Consider the following 20455-nt stretch of genomic DNA (forward strand, 5'->3'; position numbering starts at 1 on the left):
TCTGAAATAGCAGTATACATCTCCTCTCCTTTTACAGGAGTTTATGCTGATGTGTTTCTGATTGCATTCTAGCCTACTCACTAAATTACATTTTCCAGTAATTTAATTAAACATATTCAGAGTTCTTGTGCACAATACACATAATTTTTGAGAATCTCTCAAGTCTTTCATAATCATGTTTAGGTTTGTTTTTTTTCTTTTTCCTCCTAAAATGTGTAGACAGGAGGAGGGGATGGTAATATTTTAATTTCAAGTGCATTAAAACTGTATTTTCCTCACATATTTCCTTATATTTATTGTGAAGTGACAGGTTGTGCCCAAAAATATTCCCTTAGTAAACGAAACCAAAACTTTGTCCTGTTTACTCAATTTTTATTATTTTCATTTAATAGTCACTGAGCATTCATTTTGAACATTCAGAATTGTGGAGACACAGTTCTGCCAAGGATAAATATATCTCCCTCTCACAAATGTCCCATTTATGCTTTCCCATACAGGCAGGTTATAATCTTCATCTGAAATGTTCTACTTCATCCTGCTCCACCCAAATTCTTGTGTCACTTTCATCACTGTGCTATCATAACATACTCCATCAGCAAGTGAAGCAAGCAACATCTCCTGTTTCCTTTTCCCTTCCTCTCTCCAGAAAGAAATGTGCTTAACTACATTTTTAATAAAGATTAGCATTAGGGGGAAAAAAATAGCGGTTACTTGGAGTAATAAAAGCCAAGGTTTAGAAACCCTCTTGTTTCTTTGTGGAATAAACCACAACAGCCTCATTACATTAGGCCTACCTTTGAATTCAAGCCTTTTTGCCAGCTTTAGGCAATACTTTCATCCTTTTGTCAGTAAAATCTACTATTCCTGCTCTCCCCTTCTGCTCTCATCCCTGACCCATCATTATCCCCAGGTGCCACCCTGGCCCAAAGCCTTGTGTTCAAGCTGGCAATGCCAGAACATGCCCAAGGCTCCTTGGTCCCACTGCCCGGAGAGGCTGTGAGCGGACACGATGGATCCCAGCACTGTGGTGGGCTGCTCTGCTATCCTTGTGCTCCCAAGCAGCTCTCTGAACAGAATCACAGAAAGAATTAGGTTGGAAAAGACCTCTGAGATCATCGAGTCTCACCTATGACTAAACACCACCGTGTCAATTAGGCTGTGGCACTGAGTGCCCCATCCAGTCCTTCCTTAAACACTCCTCGGATGGTGACTCCACCACCTCCCTGGGCAGTCCATTCCAATGTCGAATATCCCTTTCTGTGAAGGAACACCTCCTAATGTCCAACCTAAACTCCCCTGGAGCAGCTTGAAGGAAGCTATGTCCTCTTGTCCTGTCATTAGCTACCTTGAAGAAAAGGCTGACCCCTACCTGGCTAGAACCTCCTTTCAGGGACTTGGAGACAGCCAAATAGCCTCCCCTGAGACACCTTTTCTCCAGGCTAAACACTTTTTGCTCCCTCAGCTGCTCCTCACAGCACTTGTGCTACAGTCCCTTCACCAGCTCCATTTTCTGGACTCGCTCCAGTACCTCGATGTCTTCCTTGCAGTGAGGAGCTCAGAACTGGACACAGGATTCGAGATGTGGCCTCTCCAGTGCTGAGCACCGGGGCACAATCACTACCCTGCTCCGGCTGGCCACACTATTGCTGATACAGCCCAGGATGCCATTGGCCTTCTCGGCCACCCGGGCGCTTGCTGGCTCATGTTTACCCGGCTGTCAACCACCACCCTCAGTGTTTTTCCATGGGCTGCTTTCCTTCGACGTCACACACGCGCCAAACAGCGCCAGGCTGGTGAGAGCAGGGCAGCGTAAGGCGGGCAAGCACAGGGCAGGGCAGGGCAGGGCAGGGCTGGGTTCCGGAGCCTGCCGGTCTCGGGGCACAGCCCCGGGCCCACCGTGTCTGCCCTCGGACCATAGCTCGTCCGCAGCTCGCGGAGCTCCCCGGCCCGCAGCGCCCCCTGCAGACACGCCGCGGCGCGGAAAGGTAGCGCCGCAGGGTTCAGCCCCTCCACATCCCCGCTCTAGCAGCGCCGCAGCCAATCAGCAGCCGGAGCTCAGCGTCCCGCCAATGGGAAGAGCGGCTGTCGCCGAGCTGGCAGGGCGGGCAGCCAATGGCTGACGAGGAGAGCCCGCCCCCGCCCCGCCGCCCGTTGCCGGGCAGCCGCTGTCAATGGCCGCCGCGCGGCCCCTTTAAGCGTAACGCGGCAACCGCCGGCGCGTCCTCCGGGCGGGCCGAGGGCCGGCAGGTACCGCCGGGACGGGCCGGGGGCGCCGGGGACATCGGGGACATCGGGGACATCGCGGGGTGCAGGGAGCGGCGCTGCGCGGGGTGGGGCAGGACCGCTGCGGGGCCGTGTTTTCTTGGGGGCTGTAGAGGCTGGGAACGGGCCCAGGCCTAGGCCTGGGGTTGGCCTCCGAAAGGTCTGGGGCCGCTGGTGTTCAGTTCCTTTGCTCCGAAGTCATTAAGCGTATGTAGGTTTCGGTGATTGCATTTAAAATGTGCCATGGCGAAGTGCTGCTGGAAAATAACACTGGATTTGTTCTTTAAGAAGGTCTCCGCCGAGCGCAGCAGAGCTGCCGGGTTGCGCTGCGGGAGGCTCTCGGGGGTGGCCGAGCTGAACCAGGTAAGTCCGCACGCACCGGGTGTGGGTGGCGACATGGGCGACAGCGCGGCCTCCGTGGTGCTGTCTGATTTAGAAACGTAATCTCTTCTCCCGGTTGTAGGACTGGCCTGCATGTGCTCTGTTTGAAGTGCCATTTCCTCCTTTCTGGCCTGGTACTTAGAGCAGATTCTTCGTTTTGAAATCTGACACAAGTAACCTTGTAGTTTGCTGGAACAGAATCAGGTAAATGTAACATTGGCTTTTAAAACCATACAGCGTTTTAATTCACCCAAATGCAAGGCAAAGCAACAGTCTTAAGCTGTCCCAGGGGAGATTTATGTTGGACAATAGGAGCAATTTCTTCACAGAAAGGGTGACTAAACATAGGAATGGGCTGCTCAGAGTGATGGAGTCATCATCCCTGGAGGTGTTTAAGGAAAGATTGGACATGGCACTTTGTGCTGTTGTTTTACTGATGTGCTGATGTCCAGTCATAGGTTGGACTTGATGATCTCAGAGGTCTTTTCCAACCTAATTGATCCTGTGATTTTGTAAAAAGCTAGTGAACCTAGAAAAACTGAACACAGTTAAGTCAGTGGCTGCAATACCTAATGAAGTTATACTTAGTCCTCACTAATGCTCGTCATTCAGTATGTTTTGATGTCATAAAAATAAATGTTTCTGCTGTCTTCTGGAAAATCTACAATATTTGGACTTGAAAAAGATGGAGGGAAAGGAGGGAGACTGAATTTCTTTTGAAATTATTCTTTACACTTCAATAACTTGGAGTGATGCTCTTGTACTTGTCTGAAGCTGGCTCTCTAGCTGTCCCTGTCTCAGAATAGGTGGAAGAACAGAGCGGGCCGTTAGAGGTCAGTGTTTGTACGGGGGAAGTGCCATTTGGTGACCAGCAAAAGCACTGAGCTTCCCCTGCTCTGGGAAGGGTGTTCATACTGAAAAGGACATTGAAAGTTTTATGAGTCTTGCACTACATAACTAAGCTCTGGGTGCACTGCATGAGAGAATTGCTAAGTAATTTTCCTTTCTGTCTATTGCATAATACCTGTAATCCCACAGTTCAATTTCTGTTTGTGTGATTTACTTAGGAGTAATGGGGAATCTCCTGTCACCGTTGCAGCTGTTCTGTGGTCTCTGTTTTGTCTGTCATGTCCTTTGTGGTGGCCTGGTGCTTGATTGCTTTTTGTAATGATGAACGTGTTTTTGATACAAAATATGTAAATAATAGCAATAGATAGAAGTAGCAGAAGTGAAGTATGAAATCCTGGAAACAAAACTCTTTCTAAAGTTTATGCAAGTCACAGATTTCCTTCAGCCACTCTGTATTGATGTGATCTCAATTCATTAGGCTTCTAAAAGCATACTTTGAGCTTCTGAGGTGAGAGGATTGGGATTGTGATGGTGGAGCTTAGTAGACCCACTGCTTATCCACAACATTTCACTCCTTACAACGTATTAAACATATAGGGGAAAATAGATATCTTTGTGGATCTTATTCACATGAGTTAAACTTACTTTATAATCAACTCAAACTAGGTCGTAACAATTGGAAAGTCAGGGAACCAAAACATTTCTTAATTAAACAGTTCTTAGGCTCACTGAAGTAAGACTCAAGTATCCTAGTTATTTTTTTGTTCTCAAGATAAATTCTTTTGTTAATCAAATTGTAGTATAAACTGTTGGAAAAATTAATTTGGCAAGACTTGACGGATTAAGGTTTTTTTGTTTTGTATGGAAAACATGATAATATTACCAGTTTATAAAACTGAAAGCCATTTGATGATCCTAAAGATTTTTGGGGGATTCCTCAAGGGAGCTTTCTTTGTTTACCTTTTCCAATTTGTTTTCATTTCATTGCTTTTCAAATACTTCCAGAATGCATTGAAAATTCTTGTTCATTTATGTCGCTGTATGTCAAATGATAGTGAGCAAAATATTCTCAGGAGTGGGGAATATCCAGTACAGGAGTGGTGGATAATTCTAATCTTCCAGTTCTTACAATTTGTTTGTTTTACATACACTGAGTTATGAAAAACATTCTTCAAAATATTATTGCCTCTTTGGTGAACTCTTGTGAGGCTATGAAAAAACTGATCAGTTTTGTCAGTACATGAAAGTGAATGCTCTTGTTTTATATATATAATTAGATGTGAACTGTGGGCATTTGTGTTTCCCCTACATGTAAGAATATGAGGTCTCTGCCTCCAGAGTACTATTTTTCTATCTCATATTATTTTAGTACATGTATTTGTTTCTATTTTTTTGCATTCCCTGAAATTCTGTCCTGTGGAGACAGACCTGATGCAGTCTTGCCTGTGCGTCCTCTAGAGAACAGATTATCCCAAAAATGCTGCCTGTTCGGGCTTGTTTTGCTCTTCAAGGAGCAAAATAACATCCATTCTGCACAGGTGTTTGTGGGGCCAGGAGTTAGGAAAGGAAGTGTTTGGGAATAGGAAAGCATCCAGATATGTTCTAATATTCTTTCATAATCTTAGTTACAGTTATGATTGGGTACATAGTTTGAAATAATTTTAATAACTCCATTATCTTGTAAGGAAAAAGAACATTCATTCCTGATTATTTGAATGTTCACAATAATGGCACCTTCTAGAATGTGTTTAGCAATCTCTAGGACAGGTGATTTCAAGCATAGCTTATCTAACTTTCTAGGCTTTGCAGTGAAATTTTAGTTTTCTCAGAATCTTTTGCCATAAGTTTTCTGCATCTAATTTTTTTTGATTACTTTGAAAATCTTTAGATGTTAAAAAACATTATTTTGGAAAGCTACTTCCTAAGTAACAATAAATACTATTTTCCAGGTAATTCAGTATTAATTTCCAAGTATCTTCCCAGTTAAGAAACCTGATGGGATATTTATTCCTCTAATTCTTTCTGTATAGATTATGAGGCCAAATGGATTCCAGCCACTGGAGACAGAGTTGTGCTAACAGTGAACTGAGCCAGAAAGCTTGAATTTGTAATGAAAACAGTCTTGGCAGCTGACATTTCTGTTCTGCTTGGCTCTGCAATAATGCATGTATAGGCAGTGAAGGCTGAGAAGCAAGCCAAGTTTATTTTATTGGGAAATAATATAGTGAAAAATTTACAGCTCATTTACAGGTATGTTGAATGTCCTGCAGCGTAGAGCAGTTTTGACTGAAAGCAGCTCAATTTTTTGGTGTGTAATTTGCTTTGCCATTTGGAAATCAGCTAGGAGGTTATGTCATTCAACAGGTGGAACGGATGGGCTCTGATGCAGGTCCTATTTATTCACCCACTAGAGGCTTCATATCTCAAAGTTAGATTGAAAAGAAAGAGATGGTGAAATTAAGCTTGAAAGCTGCCAAGAATGGTCAGAGAGGCAAAAGACAAGGGAAGCTGAGTGTAGTCAGTAAAACACTTCCTAAACTGTTGAGAAAATTCTTTTGACTGAGAAGGTGAAGAAAATTTTGAATATTCCATTACATTCTCAGGAAGTGTCTCCAAATTCAAAATGGGATGATTTCACCTTGAGATTATGGGATTTTTTCAGTTTGCATCAGGCTGCAGGAGTGGCCCTTTTTATTTTATACCTGCTGCAGGTGTAGTGTTTATCATGTACTGGTGTTGTGGTTTCCTTTATCAGATATAGAAATACAGGTATAGATATATGAATACACATGACACAAATGTGTGCGCACTGGCCAGTCCCTGAAGGCATGAAGCACCAGATGTTGTAGGGCATGGGAGTACTTTTCAGGGTGAAGATTGGGATAGATGGCTACAGTCTCATTAAGGGTTAGGGACTGGATGTTTTCCCCACAAATGAGACAATTGGTTTTCAAGCCCATTATTTAACATTGTTAGAATGTCAAAAATTGAGAAATGGAATATTCAGTCAAATTCTACAAATATCTCAATTCTAGGCACAGAAATAACTCGTTAATTCATTTGGTTAAAAAGTTTTAAACATGTCTAAATTAGTTTCCTGAATACCAACAAATTTTCACTTGTGTTCAGTTTTGTTTTCTAAATTCTTCTTTTCCCTTTTCTAACTTGGGAGTAGTTTCTTACTCTAGATTCAGCCATGTTCATGTTTTGATTTCTCATTTAGGATTGAAATACCTCAGACTATTGAATGTAATAGTAGTAGCATTCCTACAGTGATGCCTGTCGCATTTAATATAAATAATTAATACAACTATAATTACTAATGTAAACAAGGTATAGGTAGCACAGTGTGTGGCATAAGGTTATAAGAATAATTAATAATTTTACAGCTTTTTTTACTTTTCTTTCTTAAATAACATTCTTTCTTAGCAAAACCATTCTCACTGTTTTTTCTCACTCTCTAAATTGTTACAGAAATATGCATTCTGAATGATAACTACTGCTTGCTGTACTGAACAGAACTGCAGAGATCTCGTGCTTGGAGATGAAGAAGATAAACCGGAGGAAATAATCCAACTGCTGCCATTGTGACAGCTAAAAGATCCTTTGTGCCAAAATGAGCAGTCTTTGAGAAAAAAGTGGAAAGCCTTTAAATCTGAAAAATGGGAGAAAGAGTAAGGAGCCCAGATTCTGAACAGGAGAGGAAATCAGATGAGGATAAAAATAGTGACTCCTATTTTTCAGATGAAGGTAATGCATCTCGTTCATCCAGCCAGTCACCAGCACTAAGTTCTCCATCTACAAGCCAAGAAAAAAGACATCACAAAACACAGACTTCAAACAGCCTATTGCACTACCAAGGTAGGTAGGTAGCAGCAATTGCTGCTTTGTAACTGCTCCAGAGAGTAAATTATCTTTGAAAACTCAAAAAAGAGAAACTAGTATTATGAGCATCCACAAATATAGTTCATGTGAGTTGTGCTACAGGTGGCAGGTAGCCATTGAGAACTGAAATTAACCTATTCCTGCATGCGGAAGAGTTTTAGTGATTTTCAGACCTCTTCATAGTTTTCTTAATAAGTGAATATGGCTTTTATACTAGCCTTCTGTTGCTTTCTTTTTGTCATTGACAAAAAGCTCACGGCCAAAACCCAAGGCAAATTCTTGCTATGCAGTCTGTAAAAAGGAGACAATTGTTAAGATTTCCATGACCAAATAACCTGCAGATAACCTGTCTTGTGGAAGTCTAGTTGACTAAGCTTTACAGGATATTTTTCTTGCTTCTTTTCTGAGGGTAAAATATTTCCAATTTGAGATGACACAATTCCGCTTTGAGCTCCCTCACAGACATAGGCTGCTTTTTTGATAGAGCTTGTAGGGAGCTGAACATCCTGCAAAGAAAAGTGGAATGGTTATGCAGACCCTCAGCTGAAGTAGGGCTGTGAAGGATTTCTGCCACACCTTGACAGCTTGTTCTAGGTAATTGTATACATTTTTTGGTGAAGTCATAGCATGCCGTGCCTTTTTTGGGGAGATGCTTTTGTTCATTGATAAATGCTTGATACTGGATGATTCATTTGGTCTGTGTTGCAATCTAGTCTGTGCCAGAAGGTCTGACATTAAGTGTTTAATTTGCTCAGGGAATGCATCTCTTCAGATCCTTGACAGTGTGGGTATCCTGGTGCAACTGGTGTTTTGCTAAGCTTCTCTGTTCAGAAGTGGCATCTGGGTTATCTGTCTGGAAACCAAACACTGCAGTTCCACCATGCTATTTAATTTGGAGAGGCAAATGTGTGACCAGTTCTTTGCTTACATAGCCAGAATTGAATATATTATTACATGAAGATATTGTGAATGTCCTATTACACTGTCTTGAAATACACTATTCCCCAATGTAACTATATGATCAAAAGTACAATATTGGTAGTAGAATTTTATGTATGCCCTAAATAAGGAGAAATTCTTACAGGGGCTGCAAGTCTAGGGTTAATGGGAACTCGGTGATAGGAGTGGCATCATTCCTGCAGTGCATGTATTAGATAATCTTTTCACACCTGAATGTGACATAAGTGTTCTTTGTAAAGGAAAAAAACACACCTCCTTTTGTTTGCCCATGCAAACAAAAAAATGCGCACCAAGCAGAAAGCGAATGAGTGTTTTTACAAAATGTCTAGAGAAAATTACAAGAAGGTATTTTTAAGCTGTTATATTTGCTGTTAAGTATTCTCAGTAGAATAGAAACATGGTGAGTGGCAAAGGGGAGGAAGAATTTGCTGTCGTACACACTGCCTGTGTGCACGTAACTGGACTATTGCTGTATCTCAGCTTTCGAGCAAGAATTAGAAACCGCAGCTCAGTGTACTTCTTTTGAACACTGATGTACCTTAAGGAATTATGCACTCTATTCATTCACTTGTTTTAAGAGATATTTTTAGTGGATTATATGATTCATTCTTTGAGCTTGGCATGAGAGGCACATAACATAGAAACAAAACATTCAGCGTTTATGTGTGGGGATGACAATAATAATAATAGTAAGAAATAGGAATGCAAGCAGTGCACACAAGTAATCAAATGAGAATACTGTGTGGAAAATAACTTGTGATACACGAGTAAATTATTTAGGGAGAACTGAATTTTCATGGGATTTATAATTTTGCTTTGGAGGCTTTTTGCATTGAACCGTTGAAATCTGCTGTTTTGTCTGTAATCATGGCAGCTGGATTTGAAAATACTGCTGCATTTGTCTGGGAGAATTACATATTGCATAATACGTAACTAGCTAATGTTTAGCTAATTGTTGCCATTTTAAAAGCATATGATAATTTTGTATGCATTTAGAGTATAGTATTTCCAAACCATTTTAATAAACAGTATCAAATATTAACAAAATATGGCTCTTATTTCTTATATGGTTTGCAGATGATTACTTTACCAGGGTTCTGTATTAATGGCTGCAGATATTACCTCCTACAGTAGATCACAGACATAAATCTCCATTTTTCAGCTATCAAAAGGAGCATAACTCTACCTTTTATTGTCTGGTTTGAAAGCTGCCATCTCTGCTATATTGTATGATTGTTTTAGAGCTTGGTTCCAAGGATGTCTGAATAGACAAACTGCATTGTCTAATGGTAAACATGCTTTTTATTTTTCCTCTCTCAGCCACAAAGAAATTGGATTCCAAATATGCACCAAGCAAAAGAGGGACACGGTGGGGTTTCCGTTCTCAGAGCCTCACTAGGGATTCTCCTGCAAAAGATATAGATCTTGTTACAAAAAGAGTTCTTTCTGCTAGGCTGCTGAAAATCAATGAGCTCCGAAATGAACTGACTGAACTCCACATCAAACTGGATGAGCTGCAGAAGGAAAACAGGGCACTGAAGAGGCTTCAGCACAGGCAGGAGAAAGCCTTGAATAAGTTTGAAGATACAGAAAACGAAATCTCTCAGCTCCTTGCTCGGCACAACAATGAGATTAGAATATTAAGGGAGCGCCTACGAAAATCTCAGGAGAGAGAACGTGCAACTGAGAGACGGCTGAAAGATACAGAAGATGAACTGTACAGGAAAAAAAATGTCTTGCAGAAACTGAAAAAACTGTCTGCAGATAAGCACCTTGCTGAAAGAGATGACCTGGCAAAGAAACTAGCCTTAGCAGAGAGCAAGCTGGAGGACAGGGAAAAAAGAATTAAGGTGGGATGACTTTCTTTTTGTAAGAAATTCTGGTACAGATATTTACAGATATTTCTTTCCACAGTGACTTGTAATTTTACACAGCTGTGGAGCAAATAGAAAACCAGTATTTTTTTGTTTTACCCATAAATAGAATGAAGTAAATTATTTCTAAGGTGATTATATAGTTACATATGAAGTAGTTGTGTTTTTTTACAAATTAAGCATATTTTGTCAGACTATATCCTGTGGATTTGTGCTTTTAAATGTTTTTATACTTAGCAATAACATTTCAGATGTGCAGGAAGATGTAATGCAACTTTATGCAATCTAGTTTCTCCTTTTGGAGGAAAACAGTCTGTAAAATGTTCTGAGTGTTTAAGGAACTTTACACTAAAATTCCAAACAAAAAAAATGTATAATAATTTTTCTTCAGTTTTTGAAGAGCATTCTTGAATATTGAATAGAATTGATTGTCCACTATTCTGCACATGTAAGAGCTCAGCTGGATAAAATTACATCATGTTTTTAAAATACTGAAATAATCTTCAGACTTTTTTGTGGGTATTCATTATAAGTAATTTGCCCAATATATTTTAATTCCATCCAGCAAAATTGTTGATGTTTTTGTAAACATGTCTAAGCATGACTACACTGTAAATATGTCTATAAACTCATCTTATTTAAAAATCGTGTTAATACTATTGAATCTGTTGGTAGCTGTACTATTTTGATAGTAGATATATTTTATATATAGTATATAAATTTTATACTATTCTTAGCTTAAATTATGTCATTGAGATGGATTTAAGGTTTGGTCTCTATATTAGTAATTAAACCTAAATTACATTACAGAGATAATACATCTGGAAATCCAAGGATTAAGCTGGAAACTAAGCTTTCATAAAATAAATCCCAAAGTACCAAGATATAAATGGCTGAGTTAGTAAAACCACTTCATCCTGTAGTGTCACCATCTGTCATCTGTACTTTTATGATTAGGTATTTCAGCATTTGTGATACTGGATCCTGTTAAAATGAATCATGTTGTAAAAAGTAAGGGATTTTCTTCTAGTTTTTTTCCTGCTTTCATCAACACAGTTACATTTATAACAGCTATTACAAGATGAGGGCATGTACATGAAATCATAATCACAATCTAGTTTCTAGTAGAAAGGTTAAAAATTCCTTCTTGTTTTCTTCCTTCTAATGCTGCACTTTCAGGGAAGGATTCTCTCTCTCACCCATCAGTAGATTTGTCTTAGAGATCTGGAGGTCCACTGTGGCAAGAGCCTTGCAGAAAGTAGTGTGAGTTTCTGTTGTGTCCTCAAATCACCTCTCAGTACTCAAAAGGATGAGCTGCAGCACCTGCAGGTGCTTTGCCTCCTCAACGTTAGGGTTAAAGATTCCAATGTTTTCAGTGTTACGGCATTGGTTGAGCCCATATCTAAACTCAAGGCACTGGTTTACTGTAATTTTATTTAAGTAATTTGACTATAAAAATTACTTCAATTATTGAAAAATATTATTTTGTTTTAATTGAAGGATCTGGAAAGAAATCTTGAATTAAGTGGTAGCAGTTTTCAACGAGAGTTACAGTCAAAGAAAAAAAAGTTGTACGAGGCTCAAGAAGAAAACAGAGTTCTTCAAGAAGAGATGAAAGAGCTAAATCAAAAGTTGAAGGTAAAATGTGAAAGGAATAGAAGTTGTTCTGGGATTTTATCTTTGGAAGTATCTGCAATCAGGTTTGAATAGTTCGCCAGTGGCTGCACTCTCTAATGTGTACTTATTTATATACCACGTGTAAGTTCTTTTCCTGCAATAAATTGAAATGTTCTGTGCTCTGACTCTACAGTGTTTATAACAGGAATGTCTCTGTGTTAATCATTATCGGTAGCACTAGTTAAGAAAAGCAAGATCAAATACATAGCCAAGCATTGAGAATAAACTACAAAATCTATGGAAAATTAGGTTTTGAAGGCTTGAATTTAGAATCAAATCTGCAGTTGTAAATAGTGCTTTTGTTACTAATATACTTGCATGAAGATTAACATAATATATTTGTGATATCCATATCTGTTGCTGAATTTGTGCAAATGCTTATTTGGACCCCACACCACCATCATTATTGTCCAAATTCTCAATAAAAGTGCTTAAAATATTGTTATGTTCCACTTAGTTTACCTTTAGGGAAAAAAAAATGTGAGATTCAAGCTAAAGTACTTAGTTTCTGAGATACTTTTCCTGAAACTCCAAGTCTTAGTATGTTGGAGATGCACCAGTTCATCAGGTTTGCAGCTATCCAGCAAGTAGGGTAGTGTTAATAGCTCTAAAATATTTAGAGTAAGGGTTTTAAACCTGATCTGTTAGTGGAGAATTTACAGTTTGAAAACCTTTTCATTGTCAGATGAATTCTGAAAATGCACTGTTCATTTCTGTATTTTATTCAGTAAATGTGCTAAAAGAAAGGTATGCCTCTATGATGCAATGGGCCTCTGCTAAATGATACCGACCTGCCCTGTGAAACGCATCATTGCTTGCTTTGAAAATCTTCACAACACTTAAAATGCTGTTGTGCAATCTATACACATGGTATAAGTCTTGTTCATGTTAATGGAAGCACTGGCATTTAGTTTTATTTTCACTGCAGAGATTTTTTTTCCTCCATAATATTTTGCTAAGGAATTTTTTGGGGAAGAAAGTTGTCTGCTTTCTCACAGCATAAACAGTTAGGAATGTGATTGATATCCTTAAAACAGTGGATGAAACAATTGTTTATTCTGTTTCCATTTACCATATCTATTTTAAATTTAATTTACAGCTTTTCTAGTAACCAAATAACATACTAGTAACTCATTATTATACCTACCTGTTTCATTCACAGGAAAAAGAAAGAGAACTTGAAGCAAAAAATATATACGCTAATCGTATGTTGAAGTCATCACCTAGAAAAGACACGGATATTGTACAAAGAAGAAAAGGTAACTTTTACAAAACAATAAAAGCAGAAAAATTATTAGCATCACTTTGAAATATCTCAGCTGGGTTATACCTTTCATGCCACTCAGTGCTCAACCCTGACACTGCTTGTTCAAGCACATTGACCTTTTGGCACTTATTTCAACACAGCACTGGTTACAAAGCATTGGTTTTTTGACTGTTCTGTCGCTGCAGCAGAGCCAAAACACAGAACTTTACCAAACAGCAGTTTTAACTCCTTTCATACCAGATGTTCCTCGGTAAAGGAGGAGGGGAACATTGGTAGTAAAATCTCCAATAGATGATAGATAGTATTTACTTGACAATAAATTATAAAGGCTTTAAAAATATGTATCTTCACTGCTACAAATATTTTGGTGATCTGTTTTTTTTTTATTTTTACTAATTCAAAATGAGTTGTCTGTCAGATGAGCTGCAGTCATTTTTTCCTCGGAGTATATATGTCCCAGAACATAATCTTCTGAAAGTATGAGTACAGTGATTTCTTCTGGTGTGACAAGACGGTGTCAAACCTTATCCTACCCACATAAATATGTGTGTCTGTGTGTGCTTAGACTATTTTCACTGGATCAGTAGAATCTACTTGTCAGAAGAAGCAGAAATTTATGGGACTGTTTTAAATATTTAATGACAGTATTTCAAACAGTTTGTCTGCTGCTCGTTTTATTGTAGATGCTCTACCATTATTCCATTTTAGGTTCAGATTTTTTAAAATGTCATTCCGTAGAGATAAGTATATGTATTTCAGAGATTCAAGTAAGTGAATTTTAATTTTATGAGTTTGATTCTGTGACAAGCAGGAATATGAGTGAGATATTTTGTGGGGCTTTTAAACTAATATTCAGTGCACTGTAATGACCATATAAGTAGCATTAAGGTGGAGTTTAAATTTTTTTTTCAGTAGAATTTTTGCATGCATATTCTTTATGATTAGGTTTTACAGATGCCAAAAACAAGTGTGTGAAACTCATCAATACTTTCCATTTCCAGTGACTTCAGTACAGTCTTGTGTTTGCTGCAAATCATGAAAAATTAAAGATAGATATATAGTGGGATATTTTCAAGTGAAAACACAGTTTAATTAGTTTGTATTTTCTGCAGCCAACAACCAAAATGTTAAAAAAGGACCACAGCTCACGAAAGGTGTACAAACCAGTGGATGCTTCTCACCTGCAGAGCTTCTTCCAGAATCAGAACTTGTCAGTGGTGACGCAGCAAACAAGAAAGAAGGAATTCTTCCTAAAATAGTGAGTTCTGTAAAAATTAGAGACCCAGTCCAGACAATTGACCTATCAGATTGTAAAATGTGGAGCTTATATTTTAGAAACTATGTAAATATGCATGTGTAAATATATAGAAAACACAATTTCAAAAATATTCTGTTCTTTAAGCCAGTATCTACCTTTCTAGAAATATACTCCATTTTTTGGAGAGTTTATCATATCCTCTGTCTGAGAGCCATTAGCTCAATTTATTTTTTTTCTGCCACTGTTACTTCTCTCAAGTTCATTTTCACCCTTTTTCTTTGTTTCTAATGCTTATTTAAACAATCTGTTAAACAGTGATGGCTGCCTTCTCTCTGTTTTCTCTTTCGTCTTGATTATGGTTTCTTTTACTTTCCAGAATTATTTCACAATGCATAAATCTAACATTTCCTCTTATTGTCACAGTGCTATTTCTTCTGATTTTCCAGCTTTGTCAATACACATGGGTTTTTTGTTGTTGTTTTCCATTTCCCTTTTTAGTACAAAATAGTACCAATTAGAAGTATTGCTAACACTTTTGTAACCCTAGGCTAAAATCAGAGATTTGCAAGGTATTACAAATCAGAATGACACAGATTCTGGTACAAATTGTACAAACTCTGATTGCATGGGTCTAGGACCTTTTTTCAGAAATAATGCTCTGAAGATGGTCTTGGCTGGCATCCTGATATGGCTGAAGATTTTTCATTGCAGTTTAATTTGTATTTTCTCTCTTCCCAAACCCTTTCTGTTACTATGGATGTAGTTTAATGTATTATTTCAGTATATATTTGGGGATGTGAGTTACAGAACCACACAATTGGTACAAGTGCAGCTCGTGGAGTCCAGCTTTGTGTTCTCTATATGGCTATTGCTTTAAATAATGTAAATTAGATTTGGGTATTCTATGCTTTCATCAGTTTTTAAAGTCAAGCATTTTAAATACCTGGCCACCATCTCCTTATGTAGTTTATATTTTTTTAATATAACAACGATAACCTTGTACATGAAGGAAAAATACTTGAAGGTTTTTTGGCTAGCAGTCATCTTTTCTTTGTTCGTTAAGTAGTAGCTATTTCTCTTAGAAGAGCATTTTTAATATAGAAGTTACTTTAGCCTTTTACATATGTATGTATAGTCACTAACTAAAATTGTCGTCTGAGATTAAACCTTTCTCTTTGATTGTTTGTTACTTAATACTCCATAAATTTAAGTATCAAAATGAAATTGTCTGAATCTGCAACCCACTCGCCTGAGTAAAAAGGTCAGATTGTTCAAGTAGAGGGCAACTAATTGCTTGCTTGTTAAGAGAATATGATGCTGATATGTGGCTACTTGAAGAAGACAACTTCTGGTTTCTGAGGAGAACCACCCTGAGAGTGATAATTTTGCTTTATGGCATTGGATCTGCAACCTCCCCGAAATAGAGTTGATTGTCATTTTGTTTCAGGTGTATAAAAGTGTACTAGAGGTGATAATATTTTGGGGGCAAACCCCTGGGTCATCAAAGCTGGTTTGGTTTAAGGTGACTTACTCATTTTATGTTTAGCAGTAAGAATGTGATTTCAGAAAAGTTCTTACAATTTTGTTAGGTCGTTTGTTTTATTGATTGTTTTTCCCCATCAACTTCAATTTTCTATTGATGTATTTCAGGAAAAAGAAGCTCAAGACACAGGATGGAAAGAGCAAACAGAACTCCTAAGACCAGACCAAGACAGGGAGAGGGAAGAGAAACTGAAACATGTTCAGGAAATACAATCCTTAGAGGAGAGGGTTCCAAAACTTCCTGACGGTAAGGAAATGGGCAGCTGAAGGTTGAAAAATGCACTGTAGAATACTAATCAAGTGAGGCTGCTAGTTTCTGGTGAGAAGAGCAAAATGATTTTGCAGAGATCACTACAGTGGAAAATTATTTTCAGTTATATTATGCAAAGAAGAATCACAAAGAAATACAGGATATAGAATAATCCATGCCCTGTACTCAGCTGTGATTAAGTATGTAGCACTAAAAAATGCTGTCCACCAAAAAGTATTGGCGTCTGATAGATTGTGCTTTACAAAACAAGAATGACATAGAAGATAAATGCTGATGTTATCTCTGAGTTGCTAAATGTTATTGAGGTAGGAAGTAGATTTTTACTATTGTAGAACAAATGTGTTTTCCTTAATATTGCCTTTTTTTCAGAATTTCCTCCTGGCTTATATAATTTGAAATTTTAGTTTCTCTTTTTAGCTCTGGTTGTCTGAATCATTTGGTATGGCTATTTGAGAAATGTCAGTTTTCATCATTATACATTAACATTGCTTTTTTATTAATTTGGTTTTCACAGCATCTTAATGACTTAAATGCACAAGTCAATCTCAAGTATTTTAGATGGACTGCATCTTGTCATTTTAAAGAACTCTTTCAGTGATTGCAGTTAATAAACAGTAGTACTTATTCTATATGATAATAAGTCTAAAAATCTATAGCTGCTTTCAGAGGTAAATCTGTGAAAAATCTTCTATCACAACTTACATAGGTCAAGAATCTGATCTTACGTCTCTGAATAAGATGATTTAACCACCTTATCCATCATATGGCATAAGCTGGTATTTCCCCCACCTTACAGACAGAAACATGACTCTTTATTTAACTTGTATAATGATCTGCTATTGAAAAAATATCTATGATAAATACAGTAATTTCACAATTATAAGCCGCACTGAGTATAAGCCGCACTTCCGGGTGTCAGCAACTTTTCGTTCTTTGTCCATACATAAGCCGCACCTGATTATAAGCTGCACGTTACAATACAGAGTGTGATAAAAGGTACCTATTCTATCACCATCTGTTGAGGGTGGGGACACTGATCCTTATCTCAACAGCAGATATTCTGCTAATGGGCCATCCATTGAAACCAGGCAGGGCATTGTTCTTTATCTTTTCACAACCCATCCTTCCTCCAGCAAGGCATTTTCTGCTAATGGCCCATTGAGTCCCACTGTGTGACTGATAAAATTACTGCATCCCATTGGAAGTTGCTCCAGCCAGGGGGAAGAGCCCAACATTTCTTACCAAGATAAAACCAGAGGTTTTGGGACACTAAGGTAGCCCCTTTCTCCACTGGACTCCAGAGGAAAACTGGATTTCTCCACATCACCACTGGACCTCCGGAGGGAAACTGCACCTTCTGCAGGAGCACTGCTTCAACTGAATCACATCTGTCACTGCAGGAGGATGCAGCCACCATTTAATGGGACTGCTACCAACACCCTGCCTGATGGGGTGTCAGGTTGTACTCTGACTTTGTCAGGGTTTGGAGTTTGTTTCTTTGTAGTACTGTATTTCTATTTTAATTTCCCTAGAAAAGAACTGTTGTTCCTAATTCCCATATCTTTGCCTAAGAGCCATGTGATTTCAAAATTATGATAATTTGGAGGGAGTGGGTTTACATTCTCCATTTCAAAGAGAAGCTCCTGCCTTTCTCAGCAGACACCTGTCCTCCAAAACTAAAACAGCAACTTTTCATATAAGCCACACCTGATTATAAGCCGCACTTCGGGTTCGGACCAAATTTTAGTCAAAATGGTGCAGCTTATAATCGTGAAATTACTGTATATTAACTGAAGTACGGCAGTTGTTTCTGAAAGCCTGAGCCAAAGTGCAGTAGATAACGTGGAACTTTGTGCAAGGCTAAGTCGAAAATTTGAGTAAAGTGTTTAAAGGAGAATGCCACTATGTTGAAGGGGCCAAGTAGTCATATTCAACTTTTGGCCAAATATACATCTGTTATCTCGAGGAAAATGTATTTTGAAGAGAGGAATATTTGAGAAGCTTCTTCCTTCTACACACAAGCATTTCCAGGTTCTGTACCTTCATAGCAGTGCAGTCACTCTGAGTCCATGCAGTGATGCACAGAACACGCATGCAAAGATGTTTCCTGAATACAGCTAATGCAGGGTGTTTTAAATCATTCACTGCTTGGAACAGGTGATGACTCCTATGACTTTGATTCCTGATAGCTTCGCAGAAATAGTTCACTTTATGAAACAAAAAGAACCCACACTTATATCCTGGGACTCCTAATGTAAGCAGTGATGACAAATAAAAATTAAGTATTGTGCAAGAAGGAATTGTTAAAATCGGTAATGTTGTATTCATTTTCATTGAAACTCAGGAAATGGGAAGGCAATTGGGAGAAATCAAATTGCTTTAAAAATTCTAAAATATGGGTGATGTCCTAATGCCTTTGGAAGATGACAATAAACTTTTATATCTTATCAGAGAACCAGGAGTTGTAATTTTTTATTTAATTGTAATTTTTGAAGAATTAATTTTTGCAGCAGGAAAATGACATTGTGCATAGAAGAGCATATTTAAAACTCAATGGCTTTTGCTTGCATTGTATTCAAAATATTATAGGGGTATTTTAAAATTAAAACATTTTAAATATTGTTCAAAAATTTTTTGCAGAGTGGCAGAGGAAAGAATATGACAAAATTAAAAAAGAAAGCAACTTCTTGTTGGATAAAGAAGAGAAAATAAAGATGGAGACAGAAATCCACAAACCTGAAGTAGAGAGAGAAAGCACTGAAACATTGGAAGAGCGGCGAAAAAGAGAGTTCCTGCTTGCTAAAATGCAAGAAATTGATAGAGAAATTCAAAATACATCAAACACGAAACCAACTTCCCAAACACCACTTATAAATACAACAAGAAAATCTGATTCCCTGGAGAAAAAAGAGAAAACGAATCTGTTCTTTGAGATTCCTGGGAAGGTTGCTAATGGATTTCCTGTAAAGGACAGCCAGGATGACAGCACAAGAGTACAAGTGCAGATGCAACGAAATGTAAGGACTGTAGATTTAAATAAGGAGTTAGCATTTGGTAGTTATATACCTTCCTTTGGGAAGGGATCAGGGAGACCAAGTTGGCTCAGTCAAAAAAGTGACAAACTTGAAGAAAATGTTAAGGAAAATGCAGATTTCAATAGTAAGAAGGAAAAGAAGTCTAATTTAATGGAACAACTCTTTGGAAGCAGTGCCAGTACCATTCTTCTTTCTAAAAATAACAGTGCACCACCTTGGGACATAGACTGGGACTCTAGCAATAAGCCTTTTGTTGATCAAAACAGTAAAATAAAAGAAGATAATGTGCTTTTTGGTGAAGGAAGAAGCCTAAACAGACACCGTCTGCAGTACACTACAAACAAGCCAGGAGTTACTACCCTTGGTTCTTTAGAAGATGAAATTGAAGAAGGAGTCTTACAGTGATCGTGTTTTATATGTTTCATATGTAAATATTGACAAATTATTTTCTTGTAATATTTATTAGATATAGATTTGAAATATTTCAGATTTATTGTAAAGCCTTATGAAGGAATAATTAACATAAATGGGTATGTGTACAGAGGAGAGATGCAGAGGAGAGATGCTTGGGGCTTTTTTACCTGTAGGCTGCTCACAGTATACTGCTTTTCATGTGGAGTATTTTTTTTAGGCCTCAGATACATTGTTTCTCAGGCATTTGGAGAACCTCTTAACTGTGCCAGGAGAAGGCATGTGTAATATCAGTCATGAAATGAGTATAAGAGACATTCTTAGCACTAATTCTCTTAGAAAGAGAATATTTTATGCTGCTGTCATGTTATCTCAGAACAATATCAACAGAAGTACAATTAACTCAGGAACAGCTGCTCTCTCCTTTTGCATAGGTTTTTTTGTGGACCTTACTACCAAATGTGTCTAACTCTTCTCATATACTCAGATTATATTTGTTATACAATGCCATCTTTTGTAATTTCTGATTTTTTATGTAAAATTCCAATCATTACTAAGTAATTTTTTAACAAAATTGTTTTATTAAATGAGTTGAGTAAATTTCTTGTGTGTAGATCATCTTTAACACAAAGTCCCTACTTTTTTTATCAAATCATTGATATTGGGTGGGAGTTGATTGCAACTTTGCTTGTGATGTTATTTACTGATGGGTGTTGTGTACACAAATTAAAAAGATAGGCAATGAAGAATTTAGCAGAAGCATTCCAGAAAATAAACTGAAGG

The 20455-nt window shown here is 38.0% G+C and overlaps 1 protein-coding gene across 5 annotated transcripts; it reads left to right on the forward strand.

The window, feature by feature from the left end:
- The first annotated feature begins 2156 nt into the window (after positions 1–2156).
- Positions 2157–20043, forward strand: LCA5 (lebercilin LCA5). 5 transcript variants are annotated; one of them, XM_033056219.1, is made up of 10 exons: positions 2157–2247; positions 2551–2625; positions 2726–2847; positions 6967–7353; positions 9658–10187; positions 11712–11849; positions 13051–13147; positions 14268–14413; positions 16064–16202; positions 18867–20043. In XM_033056219.1, exons 4-10 carry the CDS (start codon positions 7155–7157, stop codon positions 19664–19666), a joined length of 2049 nt encoding a protein of 682 aa, XP_032912110.1. In that variant the 5' UTR covers positions 2157–2247; positions 2551–2625; positions 2726–2847; positions 6967–7154; the 3' UTR covers positions 19667–20043. The 5 variants fall into 5 exon arrangements, with proteins under 5 accessions (XP_032912110.1, XP_032912111.1, XP_032912113.1 ...); XM_033056220.1 differs by having other exon boundaries at positions 2554–2625; XM_033056221.1 differs by lacking the exon at positions 2157–2247 and adding an exon at positions 2390–2469 and having other exon boundaries at positions 2554–2625.
- The last annotated feature ends 412 nt before the right edge of the window (positions 20044–20455 follow it).

The sequence above is a fragment of the Catharus ustulatus genome, chromosome 3 (genome assembly GCF_009819885.2).
Source record: "Catharus ustulatus isolate bCatUst1 chromosome 3, bCatUst1.pri.v2, whole genome shotgun sequence".
In the NCBI taxonomy this organism is placed as follows: Eukaryota; Metazoa; Chordata; class Aves; order Passeriformes; family Turdidae; genus Catharus; species Catharus ustulatus.

Coding starts and splice junctions, on each gene's coding strand:
- LCA5 (XM_033056219.1), top strand. CDS start 7,155: ATGGGAGAAAGAGTAAGGAGCCCAGATTCTGAACAGGAGAGGAAATCA. Junction 13,148..14,267: donor TATTGTACAAAGAAGAAAAG/GTAACTTTTACA, acceptor TATTTTCTGCAG/CCAACAACCAAAATGTTAAA. Junction 14,414..16,063: donor AAGGAATTCTTCCTAAAATA/GTGAGTTCTGTA, acceptor GATGTATTTCAG/GAAAAAGAAGCTCAAGACAC.